Source organism: Drosophila gunungcola, unplaced genomic scaffold (genome assembly GCF_025200985.1).
Source record: "Drosophila gunungcola strain Sukarami unplaced genomic scaffold, Dgunungcola_SK_2 000018F, whole genome shotgun sequence".
NCBI classification, from domain to species: Eukaryota; Metazoa; Arthropoda; class Insecta; order Diptera; family Drosophilidae; genus Drosophila; species Drosophila gunungcola.
The window spans coordinates 155,456-178,354 of record NW_026453200.1 but is presented as its reverse complement, the minus strand read 5'-3'; the positions used below and the strand labels follow the sequence as shown (position 1 = coordinate 178,354).

At 41.3% G+C, this 22,899-nt stretch overlaps 1 protein-coding gene and 1 long non-coding RNA gene across 4 annotated transcripts in view; both read left to right on the top strand.

Annotated features, from left to right (window-relative positions):
• Window positions 1-22,899, top strand: part of LOC128263781 (twitchin) — a 58,728-nt gene that overhangs the window by 31,283 nt on the left and 4,546 nt on the right. The window contains exons 32-43 of one of the 3 annotated variants that reach the window (XM_052998977.1): window positions 785-1,684; window positions 1,807-2,570; window positions 2,656-2,791; window positions 3,010-3,900; window positions 3,975-6,647; window positions 7,281-7,562; window positions 7,626-7,925; window positions 7,987-17,457; window positions 17,528-18,506; window positions 18,562-18,903; window positions 19,343-20,385; window positions 20,959-21,015. In XM_052998977.1, coding sequence (XP_052854937.1) covers window positions 785-1,684; window positions 1,807-2,570; window positions 2,656-2,791; window positions 3,010-3,900; window positions 3,975-6,647; window positions 7,281-7,562; window positions 7,626-7,925; window positions 7,987-17,457; window positions 17,528-18,506; window positions 18,562-18,903; window positions 19,343-20,385; window positions 20,959-21,015 — 17,838 coding nt within the window. Of the gene's footprint in view, window positions 1-784; window positions 1,685-1,806; window positions 2,571-2,655; window positions 2,792-3,009; window positions 3,901-3,974; window positions 6,648-7,280; window positions 7,563-7,625; window positions 7,926-7,986; window positions 17,458-17,527; window positions 18,507-18,561; window positions 18,908-19,342; window positions 20,386-20,958; window positions 21,016-22,899 lie in introns of those variants that run through there. The other 2 variants (XM_052998978.1, XM_052998980.1) reach the window with 2 other exon arrangements.
• On the top strand, window positions 21,022-22,762 carry LOC128263810 (uncharacterized). Its single transcript, XR_008268524.1, has 2 exons — window positions 21,022-22,516; window positions 22,573-22,762. It is a non-coding gene; the product is annotated as an uncharacterized LOC128263810 (long non-coding RNA).

Genomic DNA, 22,899 nt, shown 5'->3' with positions numbered 1-22,899 from the left:
AAAATATTTTTCAAATTTACCTTTAGACTTGCTTTGGCTTAACATTTAAACACATGTCGCAAACCCTTTTAATATTGCTTTCAGATATTATTTTCATATTGCTTTTTAATATTGCTTTCAGATATTATTTTCAGATATATATTTTCAAATAAGAAAAATATATTTACATAATACTATAATTTAATATTGCTTTCAGATGTTATTTATTTGCCAAAACAAGTTCAGATATACTTCAAAATAAGAGCTTTGTGCTTATAAGCTATATTTCTCTATAAACTATTTTTCTTTCAAAATAGCCAATGTAACAATGCAGTCTGCACATTAAAAAAAGCTGCGCTTTTCATTTAAAATAAGTGCATTTGAAGTGGAAAGCGACTGCATTTCAAATTTTAAGCATATATGTAAAAAAAAAAATATGGTGGTTTTTGGTGGAATTGAACTGAAGGAGTCTTATAGGTTTTATTTTGCATGTTTATTTATTTTAATACAAGATGATCTATATTTAAACTTGAGTTCCGGATGGTGAAATTTTACATGGTACGATTACAATTTTTCAAAACATTTGTAGTGAAGTAAATTACCTGTACGAACAAATTAAAATGTGTATATGATAACATATAATGCTATGCATGTATAATTATAATTTATAGGAAATAACTTCGCAAATAATTACATCAGCTTAACTGCCAGCGCTTTTACCGTGTATGTATTTTTTTAACATACTTCAAATATTAAGGAAGCCTTAAAAACATTTTATAATCAATTCGTGTTATTAAACTTTTAGTTAAGCCACAAATCGATCGCTCTACCTTTAAACGAGTAACAATAAAGAGTGGCCGTACTCATAAATGGTCAGTTGATGTCATCGGAGAACCAGTACCCGACCTGCACTGGAGTTGGAGGGATGATATTCCATTAACCACCGGAGACCGAATAAAAATAGAAAATGTTGATTATCACACAGACTTTAGCATAACAAATGCTTTGCGTAAAGACAGCGGGTTTTATACTTTAAAGGCAGAAAACCGCAATGGTATTGACCGCGAAACCGTGGAATTAGTTGTTTTAGGAAAACCCAGTTCTCCAAGAGGACCTCTTGCCGTAAGCGACGTTACTGCAAATGGGTGTCAACTGCAATGGAAGAAACCTGAAGATGATGGTGGAGTACCGATAAAGGAGTATGTGGTTGAGAAAATGGACACGGCAACAGGAAAATGGGTTAGAGTCGGCAGATCACCTGGTGAGAAGGAGCCACCAAGCTTTGAAGTTACCGGCTTAAATCCAGGATCGGAGTATATGTTCCGGGTTTCCGCTGTCAATGAGGAAGGGGAGTCCGAACCGCTTACTACTTTGGTAGGCGTCGTGGCAAAAGATCCGTTTGATGAACCTAACAAGCCCGGAACTCCCGAAGTTACTGATTATGATAATCAAAGTGTGAGTTTGAAATGGACAGCACCTAACAATGACGGAGGTGCTCCGATTCAGAAATACATAATTGAAAGGAAAGATAAAAATAAGCCCGAGTGGGAAAAAGCCACGGAGATTCCGGGAGATCAACTGGAAGCCACAGTCGGAGGTCTTCAGGAATATGGAGAATATCAGTTCCGTGTAATAGCAGTTAACAAAGCCGGGCTATCACCCCCTTCAGATGCTAGTGTTCCTCAAATCGTTAAGTACAAAAAACGTAAGTATTAAACCGTGCATGAGATATAATTTCAGAAGCCCACTTTTTTAGATGTTTGAGCACCTAAAGGGAAGTAAAGACCTTCACTTTGTTTATTATACTCTTTTATTTTTGATCCGCAGTAAAACCTCGTATTGATCGATCAAACTTAAAGCCATTGTTGATTCGTGCCGGAAAGCCCATTAAGTACGATGTTAATGTTCGTGGCGAGCCTGCACCCACAATAACATGGTATCAAAATGATGCAGAACTCAAGCCAGAGGAACTACCCAGCAATAGCGAAATCAAAAACATCCCATACAACACAAAGATTTCAATACTCGATACAGTTCGTAAACATACGGGCATTTACAAGATAAAGGCTGTGAATGAACATGGCGAGGATGAAGCTACTGTTGAGGTCAATATTCTAGCTCCACCAGGAAAACCAAGGGGGCCCTTGGAAGTAAAAGATGTTACAAAAGATAGTTGTAAGCTTAAATGGAAAAAACCTGAAGATGATGGTGGAAAACCTATTACGGCATATCAGGTTGAAAAGTTTGATAAAAAACAAGGACGATGGGTACCTGTCGGTCGAACCTCTGCTAATGACACAGAATTTGATGTCAAGGGTCTTCAAGAAGGCCATGAGTATCAGTTTCGTGTCAAGGCAATTAATGAGGAAGGAGAATCCGAACCTCTGGAAACCGATGGTAGCATCATTGCGAAAAATCCCTATGATGCTGCTAGTAAGCCGGGTACACCCAAAATTGAGGATTACAACGAGCATATGGTAAAGTTAAAGTGGGAGGCACCCAAGTCTGACGGAGGAGCTCCAATCACTGGTTATATAATTGAAAAAAAAGATAAGTTCTCTCCTGTTTGGGATGAAGTACTCACCACCAATGTAAGTAATTTATATAGTTTCATTAGCATTTTTTACTCGGACACTTTTCAAGCAATTATATTTTGAAAAAATTGTATACTTAAAGACATCCGCCCCTGAGGCAAACGTTGAGGGTCTCATCGAAGGCAATGTATACCAGTTTAGAGTGCGAGCAGTTAACAAAGCCGGTCCCAGCGAACCCAGCGATGCTACAGAGCCTCATTTGGCAAAGCCTAGAAATCGTAAGACAGTTTATTTTACACAAGAACTTCGCGGAGAAAGAAAATTTTGTTACTTCGTAGTTTTTATAAATCTTCACTGCGTTCATTTCAATGTTAAGCCAAAAGCATATCAACAATATATATTATTGAGGACTATATCCACCGGCTTAGTTCATTTTATCTATTTACCTCATTTAAAGTCTTAATATATTTAACACAATTGACGTTTCTAATTTTAGTTAAGCCATATATAAACAGAGAAAAAATGAAGCCCATCAAAGTTCGTGCTGGCCAAACAGTTAAGTTTGATGTAGACGTTAAGGGTGAACCGGCGCCTACTTTAACTTGGTCCCTAAAAGAAAGCGAACTAACACCCACGGGGCAGGTACGGTTAGAAAACGAAGAATACAATACAAAACTCACATTGCTAGATACAACTCGCAAGCAAAGTGGAGAGTATAAGCTACGTGCTGAAAATATAAATGGCATAGACGAAGCTACTGTCGAAGTCATTATTTTGGATAAGCCCTCAAAGCCCGAAGGACCATTAGAAGTCTCAGACATTCATAAGGAAGGTTGCAAGCTTAAATGGAAGAAGCCGAAGGATGATGGAGGTCTACCTATTACTGGCTATGTAGTAGAAAAAATGGATACAGCCACTGGTAAATGGGTACCCGCCGGTTCGGTTGATCCAGAAAAAACAGATATTGAGGTAAGGGGCTTGGATCCCAATCATCGTTACCAATTTAGAGTAAAGGCTGTTAACGAGGAGGGTGACTCAGAACCTTTGGAAACTGAATCGGCTATAACTGCCAAAAATCCATTTGATGTGTCTGCGCCGCCTGGACTACCCGAGTTTGAAGACTGGGACGAGCATCATGTCAAATTAAAATGGGAACCACCAATTCGGGATGGCGGCTCTCCTATTACCAATTATATAATCGAAATAATGGATAAAGACTCGGGAGAATTTGTGAAGGCCGTTGAAACAGACAGTCCGATTTGCAAAGGCGTTGTCAAAAAGCTTGAAGAAGGACAACAATATAAATTCAGAGTACGTGCCGTAAACAAGGCTGGCCCATCTGACCCATCCGAGCAAACAAATTGGCATACAGCAAAGCCTCGCTTCCGTAAGTTGTCTGCACTTACTTTGTTATTTATTTAGTTGTATTATTTTTTAATATTAATTTTTCCAATCGTTTAGTAAAACCTCATATTGACCGAACCAATTTGAAACCTCTGATTGTTAAAGCTGGGTTATCAATCAGCTTGGACATTAACATAAAGGGAGAACCAGCTCCGAAAGTGGAATGGTTCTTTAATTCATTGGCTATAGTGAGCAGCGAAGAGAATGTAAAAATCGATAATGTTGATTACAATACGAAATTCTTTGTTATGCGCGCTCAGAGATCCCAAAGCGGAAAATACATAATCAAAGCAACAAATGAAGTCGGTGAAGACGAAGCAGAATTGGAAGTCACAGTTTTGGGAAAGCCAGGAAAACCGAAAGGTCCTCTTGAAGTCAATGATATAACAAAGCACAGCTGCAAGCTTAAGTGGAAGAAACCAGATGATGATGGCGGTACACCTATCGACTATTACGAAATAGAAAAACTTGATCCACACACTGGTCAGTGGTTGCCATGTGGAAAGAGTACCGAGCCTGAAGCAAAGGTTATTGGTCTTCATGAGGGCAAGCCATACAAGTTCCGAGTAAGAGCTGTTAATAAAGAAGGAGAATCTGAGGACTTAGAAACAGAAAAACCAATTGTTGCGAAAAATCCATTTGATGAACCGGACAAGCCTGGCAGACCAGAGCCCACGAATTGGGATAAGGATTTCGTTGACTTAGCTTGGGATCCTCCGAAAAACGATGGCGGTGCACCAATCCAAAAATATATTATTCAAATGCGAGATAAGTCTGGACGTGCTTGGGTGGACGCTGCTACAGTTCCTGGCGATAAAACTAATGGTACCGTTACCAGCGTAGAAGAAGGCCATGAGTACGAGTTCCGTGTTGTTGCCGTTAACAAGGCCGGACCCAGTGACCCTAGCGATGTTTCTAAGACGGTAGTTGCTAAACCTCGATTCCTTAAGCCACACATTGACCGAAAGAACCTACAAAAAAAAATAATGCGCAGTGGACAAATGCTTCATATGGACGCTGCAGTAAAAGCGGAACCTCCAGCTAAAATAACATGGACCTACAATGGTAGTGAAATCAAGACTTCGGACAACATAAAAATAGAAAACGAGGACTATAAAACAACATTCATTATGCCCAAGGTGAAGCGCGCTGATCGGGGCACATACATCGTCACTGCTAAAAACGACTCCGGTTCGGACACTGTGGAAATTGAACTAGAGGTGCTGTGCAAGCCAAGTAAGCCCAAGGGTCCTTTGGCTGTTTCGGACGTGAAATCCGAAAGTGTTCACCTCAAATGGGAAAAGCCAGAAGACGATGGTGGAGAGCCCATTGAACAGTATGTAGTCGAACGCATGGATACGGAAACAGGTCGATGGGTTCCTGTTCTTACAACTAAGACACCTGAAGCCGACGTCACAGGACTAACAGAAGGCAAAGAATATCTTTTTAGGGTTAAAGCTGTCAATTCTGAAGGCGAATCGGAGCCCTTAGTGACTGATGTTCCTACAAAAGCCAAGAATCCATTCGATGCTGCCGATACTCCAGGTAAGCCGCAAATCGTTGATTGGTCTGCTAGCCATTGTGATCTTAAGTGGAGAGCTCCAGAAGACGATGGCGGAGCTCCCATCACCGGCTATATTGTGGAAAAGAAGGATCCTAATACAGGAAAGTGGCAGAAAGCGCTTGAAACGAATACGCCTGAATGTAAGGCCAGCGTGAATGACTTAATCGCAGGCAACAAATATCAGTTCAGAGTTAAGGCCGTTAACAAGGCAGGCAAAAGCAAGCCCTCCGAACCATCAGACCAGATGACAGCAAAGGATCGATATGCACCACCCAAAATTGATAGAACAAATATTAAGGACATCACCATTAAGGCAGGACAAAACATTCGATATGACATTAAAGTTTCTGGAGAACCTCCGGCAACCAAAATTTGGCTCCACAACAAAGCCCGGCTTGACAATGACGATAGTGACTATAATATTGATATGGAGTCATATCGCACAAAGCTAACAGTACCATTTTCAAAGCGTTTCCATTCAGGAAAATATACGCTTAAGGCCGAGAACGAATCCGGACGTGATGAGGCTTCGTTTGAAGTCATTGTATTGGACAAGCCAGGGACTCCAGAGGGACCGCTCCGGGTGACAGATGTGCACAAGGAAGGGTGCAAACTAAAATGGAATGCTCCTCTAGACGATGGAGGATTGCCAATAGAGCACTACATTGTCGAGAAAATGGACGTCGAAAGTGGGCGTTGGCTTCCATCTGGTCGCTTTAAGGAACCATTTGCTGAGTTGAATAATTTGGAGCCTGGTCATGAATACAAGTTTCGTGTTCTTGCTGTGAACACCGAAGGTGAATCCGAACCATTGGTTGGAGAACATTCTATAATAGCCAAGAATCCGTTCGATGAGCCCGGAAAGCCAGGAACGCCGGAAGCAGTAGACTGGGACAAAGATCATGTTGACTTGGTGTGGAAGCCACCAATTAACGATGGTGGATCGCCTATTATAGGCTACGTAGTTGAAAAACGCGAGAAAGGTACTGACAAATGGATAAAGGGAGCTGAAGTTACAGCTCCTGGCTTCGGCGAAGAGTGCAAAGCTACTGTGCCAAACCTAAATGAAAACTGTGAATACGAATTTCGAATCAAAGCAATTAACGCAGCAGGGCCTGGGCAACCATCTGATGCCAGCAAGCCCGTTATTACCAAGCCAAGAAAGCGTAAGTCTGAACAAATTTTGTTTAATCCTATTTATATACAAAAGGTTCTCGATAGAGGGTGTCGTTTAGCATTGTCTATAGAATTCGATGCGCCCTACAATTTTGAAGATCTCAAGTCTATCCACTCTAGTATTCGAGCATAAATAATTGCAATTACAATATTCCAAAATAATTTGTAGTTTGGAGTTTACTTTCAGCGTAATTTTAGTAACTCTTGGGCATTTTTTCGTTTTTTAAATAGATAATTTTTTTAATTTCTTTCCTTATAATTTATATTAATTTTATTATAATTTCAGTCGAAAGTTTGCAGGGGTAAATAAGAATTATCGGACCATATAAAGTAATTAAATTTTGGTCGGACGACTAGACCATTTGCTTCCTCAGAAACAATCGAAAAAAAATTTAAATATTTGAACTTCGCTGTTCGCCTTTACTTCGAGACATAGGTAGTAATGTTTTTTTATTTCAACATTACGTTTAAGTTTTTTTTAATTCTGACAACGATATCATTATAGCTGCCATAGGAACTGACGAAAAACTCAGCAGAAAAATTGCAAATTATTAATCAAATGTATTTACTATTAGACGTTATTAATTAACTCAAAACCTTTATTTACATTTATTATTATAAAGTGGCCCCCAAGATTGACCGGAAAAATATTCGAACTTACAACATCAAGGCTGGAGAACCAATATTCTTGGACATCAATGTCAGCGGAGAACCTGCACCTGATGTTTCTTGGAACCAAAACAACAAGTCGGTTCAAGCAACTTCAGTTAGTCATATAGAGAATATTCCGTATAACACCAAATACGTTAATAACAACCCCGAACGAAAAGATACAGGTCTCTACAAAATCTCTGCGCATAACCTTTATGGCCAGGATCAAGTGGAGTTCCAAATCAACATTATCAGTATGTGAACAAATTGGTTATTTAAGAAAAAAAATTTAATTAAATTTGTAATATTTTCTTTAGCTAAGCCTGGCAAGCCTGAAGGTCCTTTAGAAGTATCAGATATACACAAGGATGGATGTAAGCTCAAATGGAAAAAACCTAAAGATGATGGAGGTGAACCAATAGAGAGCTACTTAGTAGAGAAGTTCGACCCAGATACAGGTGTTTGGCTGCCTGTCGGAAAAACTGACGTACCAGAATATAATGTTGATGGCCTAGTCCCAGGCCACGAGTACAAATTCCGGGTAAAGGCTGTAAACAAGGAGGGTGAATCAGAACCGCTGGAAACATTGGGTTCAATTATTGCCAAGGATCCTTTTAGTGAGTACAAAACTTTTACCTTATATGCTAAAATTTACAAAATTTAAAAACATCAATTTAGCTGCTCCGTCGAAGCCTGGTATTCCAGAACCTACCGATTGGACTGCAAGCAAGGTGGAGCTTGCTTGGCCAGAACCTGCAAGTGATGGTGGATCTCCAATCACAGGATATATTATCGAGCTGAAAGACAAGTACAGCCCTCTTTGGGAAAAGGCTCTGGAAACCGACTCTCCAACTCCCATAGCTACTATTCAAAATCTTATAGAAGGAAATGAATACCAGTTCCGGGTAATTGCTTTGAATAAAGGTGGCCAATCAGAACCTTCGGATCCTAGCAAAACTTTTATAGCCAAGCCGCGATATCTTGCTCCAAAGATAGACCGTAGAAATCTTCGTGATATAACTCTATCGTCTGGTACCGCTCTTAAATTAGATGCAATCATCACGGGCGAGCCAGCTCCAAAAGTAGAGTGGAAATTTTTAAACTATCCTTTGCATTCGGGAAAGAATGTGACAATCGAAAGCCCTGACTACTTTACGAAACTAGTTATTCGACCAACGCAACGTAGTGACTCTGGAGAATACTTGGTCACAGCCACAAACAGTTCCGGAAAAGACAGCGTGCAAGTAAATGTGGTTATCACAGACAAGCCCACCCCTCCCAACGGACCACTTCAAGTATCCGATGTACACAAGGAGGGTTGCCACCTTAAATGGAAGCGACCCAGTGACGATGGTGGAACTCCAATTGAGTATTTTCAAATTTCCAAGTTGGACCCCGAAACTGGATGCTGGATTCCTTGCTGTCGTTCAACAGAACCACAAGTGGATGTAACAGGTCTTACTCCTGGAAACGAGTACAAGTTCCGAGTATCAGCTGTAAACGCCGAAGGGGAGTCACAGCCATTGGTTGGTGAAGAAACAATAATAGCAAAAAATCCATTCGATGAGCCTGGCAAGCCCGAGAATCTTAAAGCAACGGATTGGGATAAGGACCACATAGATTTAGCGTGGACCCCACCGCTAACTGACGGTGGATCACCCATTACTGGCTATGTTGTTGAACAGAAAGACAAGTTCGGTAAGTGGGAGAAGACCCTTGAGGTTCCAGCTGATCAATGCAAAGCAACTGTTCCGGATCTTGTCGAGGGACAAGCTTATGAGTTCCGGGTTTCCGCAGTCAACGCTGCTGGGCCTGGAGAGCCATCTGACGCAACTCCACCGATAATTGCAAAGGCCCGCAATAAGCCACCAGTTATTGATAGATCTAATTTAATTGAAGTGCGTATTAAAGCTGGACAGGCATTCACATTCGACTGTAAGGTATCGGGGGAACCAGCGCCGAAGACGAAGTGGCTGCTCAAGAAAAAAGAAGTGTATACAAAAGACAACGTAAAAGTAACTCACGTTGAATACAATACAAAACTAAAGGTTACTGCTGCGACCCGAGCCGATTCTGGAACATATACAGTGTATGCAGAAAATGCAAATGGAGAAGACAATGCCGAAGTTAAAGTTTCTGTCATTGATAAGCCGTCACCGCCAAATGGACCGCTTAAGGTTGATGATATAAATGCAACTTCTTGTACTTTGCACTGGAGTCCTCCAGACGATGATGGTGGACAGCCAATCGATAACTATCTGGTTGAGAAACTAGACGAAGTAACAGGTCGTTGGATACCAGCTGGGGAGACGGACGGACCAACTACTAGTCTGAAAGTAAAGGGCCTTACCCCTGGTCATAAATACAAATTCCGAGTGCGCGCCAAAAATCGTCAAGGAACTTCAGATCCACTTACAACACCACACTCGATCGAGGCTAAAAATCCATACGACGAACCTACCAAGCCGGGCACTCCAACAATAAAGGACTTTGACAAAGACTTTGTTGATTTGGAGTGGAGTAGACCAGAAAGTAATGGCGGATCTCCTATCACCGGGTATATAATTGAGAAACGCGACAAGTATTCCCCAGACTGGGAAAAGTGCGCTGAGGTTAATGATGACGTCACCAACGCTCACGTTCCCGATCTAACTGAAGGTGTCAAGTATGAGTTCCGTGTCAGAGCAGTAAATAAGGCCGGTCCCGGTACTCCCAGTGATCCAACTGAACCGCATCTGGCTCGACCCAAAAACATGCCACCGAAGATAGATCGAAACTTCATGTCCGATATCAAAATTAAAGCGGGTAATGTATTTGAATTTGATGTACCAGTTACTGGAGAGCCATTGCCTAGCAAAGAATGGACTCACGAAGGCAATATGGTCATTAATACAGACCGAGTAAAAATTTCCAATTATGATGACCACACCAAGATACGAGTACTTGACGCCAAACGTTCCGATACAGGGGATTACACCTTAATAGCTCGAAACATAAACGGAATAGATAGACACACCGTCAAGGTTACCGTGCTAGATGTCCCCAGTGTACCCGAAGGTCCCTTACGCAATGGTGATGTAACCAAAAACTCTATAGTCCTGCGTTGGCGGCCGCCCAAAGATGATGGTGGCTCAGAGATAACGCATTATGTTGTGGAAAAAATGGATAATGACGCCATGCGCTGGGTGCCAGTTGGTGATTGCACAGATACCGAAATCCGAGCAGATAATCTCATTGAAAATCATGACTACTCCTTTAGGGTTCGAGCTGTTAACAAGCAAGGACAATCACAACCACTCACAACGTCTCAGCCAATAACTGCCAAAGATCCTTATTCTCATCCAGACAAGCCTGGCCAGCCGCAAGCTGTAGACTGGGGTAAAGATTTCGTGGATTTGGAGTGGGCCGCCCCAAAGCGGGATGGCGGAGCACCCATTTCATCATATATTATTGAAAAGAGACCAAAGTTTGGTCAGTGGGAACGCGCTGCTGTTGTTCCCGGTGAAGAGCGTAAAGCCCACATACCGGAACTAACAGATGGCGGGGAATACGAGTTCCGGGTAATTGCAGTGAACCGTGGTGGACCTAGCGATCCATCCGATCCATCTGGCACTATTATTTGCAAGCCACGTTTCCTTGCTCCATTCTTTGACAAGTCGTTATTAAATGACATTACAGTGCATGCTGGAAAGCGTTTAGGATGGACATTACCGATCGAGGCATCTCCAAAGCCATCTATTAAATGGCTATACAACGGAAAGGAAGTCGGCCCAAATTCGCGAGGAGAGTCAAATCTTTTCCAAAATGAATTAACTTTTGAAATTCCATCGTCACTTAGAAGTGACGAAGGTCGGTATACGTTAATACTTAAGAATGAGCATGGATCTTTTGATGCATCTGCACACGCAACCGTTTTGGATCGACCATCGCAGCCCAAGGGACCTCTGGACATAACAAAGATTACAAGAGATGGATGCCATCTGGCCTGGAATGTTCCAGAGGATGATGGTGGTTCGCCTATTTTGCATTATATTATCGAGAAAATGGATTTGTCTCGGAGCACCTGGTCCGATGCTGGTATGAGCACACATACCGTGCATGATGTAACTCGTCTTGTTCATCGTAAGGAATACTTGTTCCGCGTTAAAGCCGTCAATGCAATCGGGGAATCCGATCCGTTAGAAGCAGCAAAGAGTATAGTTGCTAAAAACGAGTTTGATGAGCCTGATGCACCTGGCAAACCAAACATTACTGATTGGGACCGTGATCATGTTGATTTGCAATGGGCAGTGCCAAAGAGTGATGGTGGAGCTCCTATTACGGAGTACATCATACAGAGAAAGGAAAAAGGAAGCCCATACTGGACCAATGTATTGCATGTTCCTTCAAATAAGAACACTGCTACAGTTCCAGAGCTAACCGAGGGCCAAGAGTATGAATTTAGAGTGATTGCTGTTAATCAAGCTGGTCAGTCTGAGCCTTCAGAACCGTCCGATATGATTATGGCAAAACCTCGATACCTGCCACCAAAAATAATAACTCCACTCAACGAAATACGCATCAAATCTGGGCTTATATTCCACACAGATATTGATTTCATCGGTGAGCCAGCACCAGAAGCGACATGGACGCTTAATAACAATCCGCTGAAATCGAATGATAGGTCAACAATTACATCAATCGGTCACCACACCGTGGTACACACTGTAAATTGCCAAAGGTCGGACTCCGGAATCTACCACTTATTACTGCGTAATAGTTCAGGAATTGATGAAGGCAGTTTTGAACTCATCGTACTCGACCGCCCTGGACCCCCAGATGGTCCAATGGAATATGAAGAAATAACAGCAAATTCTGTGACTATATCATGGAAACCACCAAAAGATAATGGAGGGTCTGAAATATCATCTTACATTATAGAAAAACGCGATCTAACGCATGGTGGTGGGTGGGTTCCGGCAGTTAACTACGTTAATGCCAAATACAACCACGCCGTGGTTCCTAGATTACTGGAAGGAACGAAATATGAGTTTAGAGTGATGGCCGAAAACCTTCAAGGACGCTCCGATCCTCTAACATCCGACCAACCTGTGGTTGCCAAAAACCAATACACAGTTCCGGGTGCTCCTGGCAAACCAGAACTTACCGACAGCGACAAGGATCACATTTCAATCAAATGGAAACAACCAATAAGCAACGGAGGATCCCCCATTATCGGCTACGACATTGAACGTCGGGACATCAACACAGGCCGATGGATAAAAATAAACGGACAACCAGTCCCTACCACTGAATACCAAGACGACAGGGTAACCCCGAATCATCAATATCAGTATAGAATATCGGCTGTTAACGCTGCCGGTAACGGTAAGCCTTCTGATCCATCAGCCACATTCGATGCTCGACCACTTCGCGAAAAGCCAAGACTTTATTTGGATGGTCTAGTGGGAAGGCGTGTTAAAGTTCGTGCAGGAGAGCCTGTCAACATAACAATTCCAATTTCCGGTGCTCCTACTCCTGCAATTGAATGGAAGCGAGGCGACTTAAAGCTGGAAGAAGGCAAACGAGTGTCCTATGAGACTAACTCGGAGCGTACCATATTCCGCATTGACGATTCGAACAGGCGAGATACTGGTAAATACACAGTGACCGCCCTAAATGAGTTTGGTAAAGATACAGCTGATATTGAAGTTATTGTCGTGGACAAACCATCACCACCTGAAGGACCTTTAAGCTACACGGAGACAGCCCCTGATCACATTTCCCTACAATGGAATCCGCCCAAAGACGATGGTGGCAGCGACATATCGGGTTACATAATAGAGTTTACTGAGTTTGGCGTAGATGATTGGAAGCCAGTCCCAGGATATTGTCCTAAGACGAACTACACAGTAAAGGGACTTACAGAAGGAAAGAAATACGTGTTCCGTGTAAGGGCTGAAAATATTTATGGAGCCTCTGAAGCACTCGAAGGCAAGCCGGTATTAGCCAAATCGCCTTTCGATCCTCCCGGCGCACCGTCGCAACCAACAATTGCAGCATATTCTCCGAACTCTGCGAGTTTGGAGTGGCATCCACCAGACTACTGTGGTGGCAAACCTATTACTGGGTACATAGTTGAGCGACGAGAACGCGGCGGCGAATGGATAAAGTGCAACAATTATCCCACACCAAACACATCCTATTCAGTGCCTGATCTTCGTGAAGGAGCTCGTTATGAGTTCCGTATAATCGCATTGAACGAGGCTGGACCCGGCCAACCATCAAAGCCATCCGACCCTATGACTGCTGAGCTTCAGCGCTATCGTCCAGATCCACCCGAGCAACCGAAACCAGATCGAATTTCCAAGGATAGCGTCACGTTGTCCTGGCGGCCACCTCGCAACGACGGAAAATCCAGAATTAAAGGATATTATATCGAGGTGCGACCCAAGAACGAGAAAGACTGGAAAATAGTAAACGACTTACCCATTAATTCAACCGTGTTCACCGTTCCAAACCTTAAGGAAGGAGAGGAGTATTCATTCCGTGTTATCGCTGAAAACGAAGTTGGACGATCAAATCCCTCCAAGCCTTCGCAGCCCATTACAATTGAGGAACAACCCAACAAGCCTTGCATGGATTTGGGAGGTGTTCGAGACATAGTGTGCAGAGCTGGTGACGACTTTAGCATTCATGTACCCTACGTAGCTTTTCCAAAGCCCAGCGCCTTTTGGTATTCCAACGACAGTGTGGTGAATAACGACAATCGTGTGCACCAGCATTTGTCTGATGATGCAGCATCGTTTGTGGTAAAGAACTCGAAGCGTTCCGATTCAGGTCAATATCGACTTCAGCTAAAAAATCCATCAGGATTCGATACGGCAACCATCAATGTTAAGGTTTTGGATAGACCAGCTCCGCCAACAAATTTACGTGCTGATGAATTCGCTGGGGATTCTTTAACATTGTACTGGAATCCACCAAAAGATGACGGCGGCTCCCCCGTTCAAAACTACATAATTGAAAAGAAAGAAGCTCGTTCATCCACTTGGACTAAAGTTAGCAGCTTCTGCACAGTTCCGTTTGTAAGAGTTCGTAACCTTGCGATTAACAAAGAGTATGACTTCCGGGTGATAGCTGAGAATAAATATGGCCAATCCGATCCTGCCAACACATCAGAGCCCATACGAGCAAGACATCCGTTTGATGTTCCTAATGCTCCCGGTATACCTCATGGCATTGACTCGACAGAAGATAGTATAACAATAGCGTGGTCGAAACCCAAGCATGATGGTGGTTCTCCCATAACTGGCTACGTTATAGAGAAACGCCTTCTGAGCGATGACAAATGGACAAAGGCAATTCATGCTCTTTGCCCAGACCTTACTTGTAAAATACCAAATCTTATTGAAAATGCTGAATACGAATTTAGAGTAGCCGCGGTCAATGCAGCAGGACAATCACCATACAGCGGTTCCAGCGACCTCATTTTCTGCCGCCGTCCACCGCATGCACCCAAGATAACTTCTGATCTATCAATTCGTGATTTAACGGTAATTGCAGGAGATGAATTCCACATCACTGTACCTTATCACGCAAATCCTCGACCGACGCCATCATGGAGTGTGAATGGTATTGATGTTACTCCAGACGAGCGAATTAGATTCGATTGTGACGACTATGCTTCAGTTTATTACAACAAATCGGCCAGGCGCAATGAGACCGGCTCGTACACGATCACACTTACCAATACTAAGGGTTCAGATACGGCATCGTGTCATGTCACTGTGGTAGACAAACCAGGACCACCTCAGGGTCCGTTGAATGCCTACGACATTACCCCAGATACCTGCACCCTAGCTTGGAAGACGCCCTTAGATGATGGCGGTTCACCTATTACAAATTATGTCGTTGAAAAACTAGACTCTAGTGGCACATGGGTAAAGGTAAGCAGTTTTGTTCGTAACACTCACTACGATGTCATGGGCCTTGAGCCACAACACAAGTACCACTTCCGTGTTAGAGCAGAAAATCAGTATGGCTTGTCAGATCCATTGGACATTGCCGAACCCATTGTTGCCAAACACCAATTCACAGTTCCTGATGAGCCTGGTCAACCAAAGGTAATCGACTGGGACTCTGGAAACGTCACACTGATTTGGACTCGGCCAGCTAGTGATGGAGGGTCCCGCATTCAAGGGTACCAAATTGAATATAGAGACATTGTGAACGATTCTTCTTGGAATACATATGACTATCTAATAAAAGACACCAAATACCAGCTTTACAATTTAACCAACGGAAGTGAATACGAATTTCGTATCAAGGCCAAAAACGCTGCTGGCTTGAGTAAGCCTTCTCCACCATCTTTAAGATTTAAACTAAAAGGAAAGTTCAGTGTACCTTCACCACCTGGAACCCCGCAAGTCACCAGGGTCGGTAAAAACTATGTCGACTTGAAATGGGAGAAACCTTTGAGAGATGGCGGTTCCCGTATCACCGGCTACGTTATTGAACGAAGGGACATCGGTGGAGCCGTATGGGTTAAATGTAACGATTATAATGTTTTGGACACCGAATACACCGTTATAAACCTTATCGAAATGGGCGACTACGAGTTCAGAATATTTGCTGTCAACTCCGCTGGCCGCTCGGAAGCCAGCTTATGTACGATGCCAATCAAAGTTTGCGAGGTTCTTGGTGGGGAAAAACCCGAATGGATTTCACGGCTTCAAGACAGAGTCGCACCTTGTGGCAAGGATTATACATTGCAATGTACCGCCTCAGGTAAACCTATTCCAAGTGCTAGGTGGCTTCGCAATGGAAAAGAAATTCAAATGGGTGGCGGCAGAATTACATGCGATAGTAAGGACGGACATTTCCGACTGCACATATCTAATGTGCAAGCTGGAGACGATGGAGACTACACATGTGAGGCAATCAATTCCCTCGGTTTTGTCCACACCTCAGGTTATCTTAAAATTGGATCACCCCCAATTATTAACAGATGTCCCAGCGAACTCTACCTACCAGAAGGAGACAATACAAAGATCAAAGTCTACTACTCCGGCGACCAGCCATTGACTGTGATATTAAAATTAAATAACGAGGTCATATCCGATAGTAACGACGATGCGCATGTTAAGTTGAATGTATTTGATGATTATGTAGCGATTTGTATTCGTGATATAGTAAAAAGTGATGCTGGACAATATCAAATAGAATTCACGAATGATTCCGGTAATGCCACCGGACAATTTTATGTACACATTACTGGCCTACCTTCAGCGCCTTCAGGACCGATGGGGATCTCTTACATCAACAAAAACTCCTGCACGTTGGCTTGGCGTCCGCCTTCTTATGATGGTGGTCTTAAAGTGACTCACTACGTGGTTGAGCGGAAGGATGTGGCATCACCGCATTGGATAACGGTTTCAAGCACCTGTAGAGATACCGCCTTTAACGTACAAGGTCTAATCGAAAACCAAGAATACATTTTCCGTGTGATGGCTGTAAATGAAAATGGAATGGGTTCACCACTAGAGGGTTTGAATCCTATCCGAGCTAAGGCCCCAATTGACCCACCATCGCCACCAGGTGTTCCTCAGATAACTGAGATTGGAGGAGACTTTGTGCATTTGGAATGGAGCAAGCCGGAATCGGATGGCGGTGCTCACATTCAAGGCTACTGGATCGAAAAACGTGAATTTGGCAGCGACACATGGCAGCGTGTCAACGCTACCATCTGTGCAGCCAATCAAATAAACTGTATCAATCTGATCGAAGGTCGGCAATACGAGTTCCGAATCTTTGCTCAGAATGTTGCAGGGCTTTCAAAGGAATCATCCGCTTCTCAAGCGGTCAAAATAATAGATCCAAAGGCGGCTTCGCCTCCATTGATAGTGAAACCGCTACGCGATGCTAATTGCATTCAAAATCACAATGCCCAATTTACGTGCACAATAACTGGCGTTCCCAAGCCAGCCATAACCTGGTACAAGGGCGCTCGCGAAATCAGCAATGGAGCACGATATCACATGTACTCAGAAGGCGACGACCATTTCCTAAATATTAATGATATTTTTGGTGAAGACGCTGATGAATACGTCTGCCGTGCTGTGAACAAAGCTGGAGCAAAATCAACACGGGCAGCCTTGGCCATAATGAGTAAGTTTTTTCCAAAACAAATTTGTTTTTTAATTTTGTGGCCTTATTGAATTTAAAATTTTTTTAATAGCTGCTCCAAAGTTAAATGTTCCACCAAGATTTAGAGACACGGCCTACTTCGATAAGGGTGAAAATGTTGTTATCAAAATACCCTTTACTGGTTTCCCAAAACCACGTATTCACTGGGTTAGAGAAGGTGAGAATATCGAGTCCGGTGGCCACTACAGTGTGGAGGTCAAGGAGAGACATGCTGTTCTTATTATTCGTGATGGATCCCGTTTGGACTCTGGACCTTATAGAATTACAGCTGAGAATGAACTGGGTTCGGATACAGCAATAATACAAGTGCAAATTAGTGATCGCCCAGATCCGCCAAGATTCCCTCTCATTGAAAGTATTGGAACTGATTCGTTGTCTCTTAGTTGGAAAGCACCTGTCTGGGACGGCGGCAGTGACATAACGAATTATTACGTAGAGCGACGAGAGCACCCATTATCTTCATGGATACGGGTTGGAAATACTAGGTTTACGTCTATGGCAGTGAGTGGTTTGACTTCAGGAAAAGAGTACGATTTTCGTATATTTGCTGATAATGTATATGGGCGCTCTGAACCTTCTGACACTAGTACACTAATCAAGACTAAAGAGTCTATTAAAAAGAAACCGGCAGAACGTAAATGGGAGCTGGATGCAGCTGGCAAAAAGGTGCGCGGCAAAGCAGATGGCCCAATTAAAGACTACGATTCTTATGTGTTTGACATTTACTCCAAGTTTGTTCCACAACCCGTTGAAATATCTCAACAAAGTGTGTACGATAAGTACGATATCCTTGAAGAAATCGGTACCGGTGCCTTTGGAGTGGTGCACCGCTGTCGTGAGAGAAGCACTGGAAATATTTTTGCTGCTAAATTCATTCCCGTATCACATTCAGTCGAGAAAGACCTGATTCGTCGAGAAATTGACATAATGAATCAGCTACATCATCAAAAGCTTATTAACTTGCACGATGCTTTCGAGGACGATGATGAAATGGTTCTGATACTGGAATTGTAAGTCAATCTTTTCAATTCTTTCTTAATTTTAATATAAACGAAATTCTTTTAGCTTATCTGGTGGTGAACTTTTTGAACGCATTACTGCCGAGGGCTACGTGATGACGGAAGCTGAAGTTATAAACTATATGAGGCAAATTTGCGAAGGCATCAGGCACATGCACGAAAAGAATATTATTCACTTGGATATAAAGCCAGAGAATATTATGTGTCAAACTCGTTCAAGCACAAGTGTTAAGCTTATTGACTTTGGATTGGCGACACGTCTAGACCCAAATGAAGTTGTCAAAATTACAACCGGAACAGCCGAGTTTGCTGCACCGGAAATCGTTAACAGGGAGCCCGTGGGTTTTTATACCGATATGTGGGCTACAGGAGTACTGGCTTATGTTCTGTAAGTTCAAAAATAACATCAATACTTTTCTCCGATAACTAAAAACCTTATTGTTAAAAACAATAAAGGAAACAAACTTCGCTAATTCGAAGTTTTTATACAATAAAAAACTAGTAAAAAAAAAAGTAAAATATTCTTTAAAAAGTTAATGTTTCGATTTGTATGTTTTTTACATCTTTCCTATAGCAGCTATACGATATCGTTGTCCGAAAGTTTACGTAGTATATTCGTATAAAATGTCCAAAATGTCCCTTTCACTGCAATGCAAACTTTTGTTTAAAGTTATAATACCCTCTGCAAGGGTTTTACAAGAAAATGACTTAACGCCAAGTAAAAATAACTTTCTTAAAAAAAAAGTAACTTAATATTTTGTTTATACACACGGACGGAAATGATGATGTTTTACCATGTCAAAACTTTAAATCTTCCTATGTTTTAGGTTGAGCGGCTTATCACCATTCGCTGGTGATAATGATGTTCAAACACTCAAGAACGTTAAGGCCTGCGATTGGGATTTCGACGTCGAATCATTTAAGTTCATATCTGAAGAAGGCAAAGATTTTATAAGGAAATTGCTTGTTGCAAACAAAGAGAAGCGAATGACTGCACACGAATGTCTTCTGCATCCTTGGCTCACTGGAGATCACAGGGGCATGACACAAGCAATTAACCGCAACCGTTACCTGGCCTACCGTGAAAAACTGAGAAAGAAGTATGAAGACTTTGAGAGATATCTGTTACCAATTGGACGGCTTTCGGAATACTCATCTTTGCGAAAGTTGTTAATGGAAAAATATAAGATTTACGATGCCGTTTTCGATCGGCGACAGGCAGCACCACGCTTTGTGATCCGACCATCGTCCCAATTTTGCTATGAGGGTCAAAGCGTAAAGTTCTACTGCCGTTGCATTGCAATTGCCACTCCTACTCTTACCTGGTCACATAATAACACTGAGTTGCGGCAGAGTGTTAAGTTTATGAAACGATACACTGGGGATGACTATTACTTTATAATCAACCGAGTAAAGTTAGACGACCGAGGAGAATATATTATCCGTGCTGAGAATCACTATGGCTCCAGAGAAGAAGTCGTTTTCCTGAATGTTCAGCCGTTACCAAAAGAACAGCCCAGGTATCGAACGGAATCAACTCCGGTTCGCAGACGTGAACCTTTGCCGTACACCTTCTGGCAGGAAGAGTCAGAGACGGCGCCCAGTTTCACATTCCTTTTGCGGCCACGCGTCATGCAGGCCCGCGACACATGCAAACTGCTTTGTTGCTTAAGTGGCAAGCCAGTGCCAACTGTTAAGTGGTACAAGGATGGCCGTGAGCTAAGCAAATACGAGTACGCTATGACCCACTCTGACGGAGTTGTCACTATGGAAATCATTGATTGCAAGCCATCCGACTCAGGAAAATACAGCTGTAAGGCAACGAACTGTCACGGAACAGATGAAACCGAGTGTGTCGTGATTGTTGAAGGTAAACTCAAAAAATTGTCACAATTGATCACAGTAATAATATGTATTGATATATAGCAGGATATTGATAGGAACTAGTGTATTTATTAAAAGATCAAATTACTTCTCTTTTTTCTGTGCTTTCATGCTTTATGCCCAATATTGTTTCTACATTTAACACTGCTTTATTGGTATAAATGTTCTTATTACTCTCTCTTATTTTGCTTTTCTAAATTTTGGACCAATTTGAGTTAAATTCTTGCTCATAGATGTCAAGCAACAATTCTTGTTTAATTAAATCGTTCGGACTTAAATTCAGAAGCTTATCTCATACATTCATTAATGGTTTTATTTGACCGTCTTTTCCATTATATTTAAAATTGGTTAAAAAATGATTCATTTTTTATCGCTTTTAACAAATACTACAGTTTGATTGAAGAAAACTGTTTTGTTAAGACAACAATTTTTGGTCATGTAAGGGCTTTGAATCAGACATATCAATTAAGAAGGTTAATCCATTATTTAAGTATATTGTGTTAATATGGTCTATATTTTAATACGTGCTTACTACATTTAAAAATTCGACTTTTCCCAGGAGAATGGGTTACGCCTGAGCAGGCTCAACTTGCCCACAATTTCCTTTACTCAGGAGGTAAATGATAACAACTAGTGAAACAAATATAAATACATATTTACCTTCAGCATGCTCTTAATATTTAAATTGAACATTTTAAAATTAAAAAAAAACAAGAAAGGAAGCAAACTTCGGCAAGCCGAAGTTCATATACCCTTGCAGCTATATCAAAAACTAAATACTCTTGAAAACGTTAAAATTATGATTTACTTGCGTGTATGTTCAAAAACATTGAAGCTATGATGATTTGCAGCTTAATTATTCGATAGTTCCTATGACAGCTATAGTCGTCCGATTTTGATGAAATTTAAACCGTTATTCTGAATTATTTAACTATTACTATATCTCGAAGAACTAAAAAAAAATTAAAAAACACCAAAGTTATAATTTTTTTTTATTTATTTTTCCGATTGTTCCTATGGGAGACATATGCTATAGTCGTCCGATCCGGCTCGTTCCGACTTATATACTACCTGCAATAGAAAGAAAACTTTTGGGAAAGTTTCATGCAGATAGCTTTAAAACTGAGAGACTAGTTTGCGTAGAAACGGAGGGATCAGTGATGCTGATCAAGAATATTTAACTTTATAGGGTTGGAGATGTCTTCTTCACTGCGTTGCAAACTTCTGACTGAAATTATAATAGCCTCTGCAAGGGTATAAAAAACAAGAAAAAACTTTATAGTTTGACTTCAGACTTTTGGTTCCATATTAGAATATTTAATTGAAAATGGGGCTTACGTTTAACCACAGTGTTTTAAACATATAATAAATGGCATGCTAATAAAAGCCAAGAAGATTTTGGTGAGGTTCATATAAGCCTACGAACAAACCTTCCTTACTCTAGATCTCAAAGTTTAATTATAAAGACTAACGAACGGACTTCTCCTAATCGATTTGGCTAATAATGCGCATGGAAACCATTTCTTCAAGGTTGATATCTAGGCGGATAGCGGTAAAAACTACTCAGTAGGCCTTATATGCGAGCGTATGAATTCGAGCAGCTTAATTTACTTTAATTTACTAATTTTATAACGGTACAGTAGGCTTTTAGATATAATCATAAAAGAACTGGAATTTAAACATTATTATCGACAGGACGGGATTAACTATGGAACAAAACAGCTTAAAGGAAAGGCAGTATCTGTATACAAGTCACTCCCAGCTAATAATTAAACACTTATTTTTATATTATTAAACTGTAACATATGTTTTATCACATAATTAGAAAACACTTCACTCGATTCGAAATATAAGTACTAACACGTAGCTTTCTCAATCCAACTTAGTAATTATATTCCTATTGTACCAGTAATCCCAATAAATACAACTGTTTCCGCAGCGCATTGTGTTAGAAAATAACAGACAAACACACATCAAAACTATACGACACTAAGAAAATTTGTCGTTTAAAACTGTTGTCAAATTTCTTATATTTATAGAACAGTACACAAAGACTAACCATTAATCATTAAAGACATGGGGTAACCACCCATTTTTTTAACCCTTTAAGGAGCTACGTTGCCTGTGGGCAACTTTGTCTGTTGTGTCTACCGAAAATATGAACTTATTAAAGCTAATTTGAAGTTAATTTATAGAAGTTATTTGGAAGAGACTGCACCTGCTTTGTCGAAAATTGTTTTGTTAAGATCGACAGAGGTATTTAAATAATTGATTTACAATGCTTAAAGTGATTTATAAAAATTAAATCGTAATAAAAATAAATATTTGAAAATTAAATGAACAGCACTTTAACGATTTAAAAATAAATGCTGTAACAACATTCGGTCACGCCCTAACTGAGCGTATAAACTTCAAATTTTGTCCAAAATGTTCTTAAATTATTTCCATCAGAAAACAAATTTAAAAAAAAATATCAGGTTACAGGAAAAAATTTGGTCGC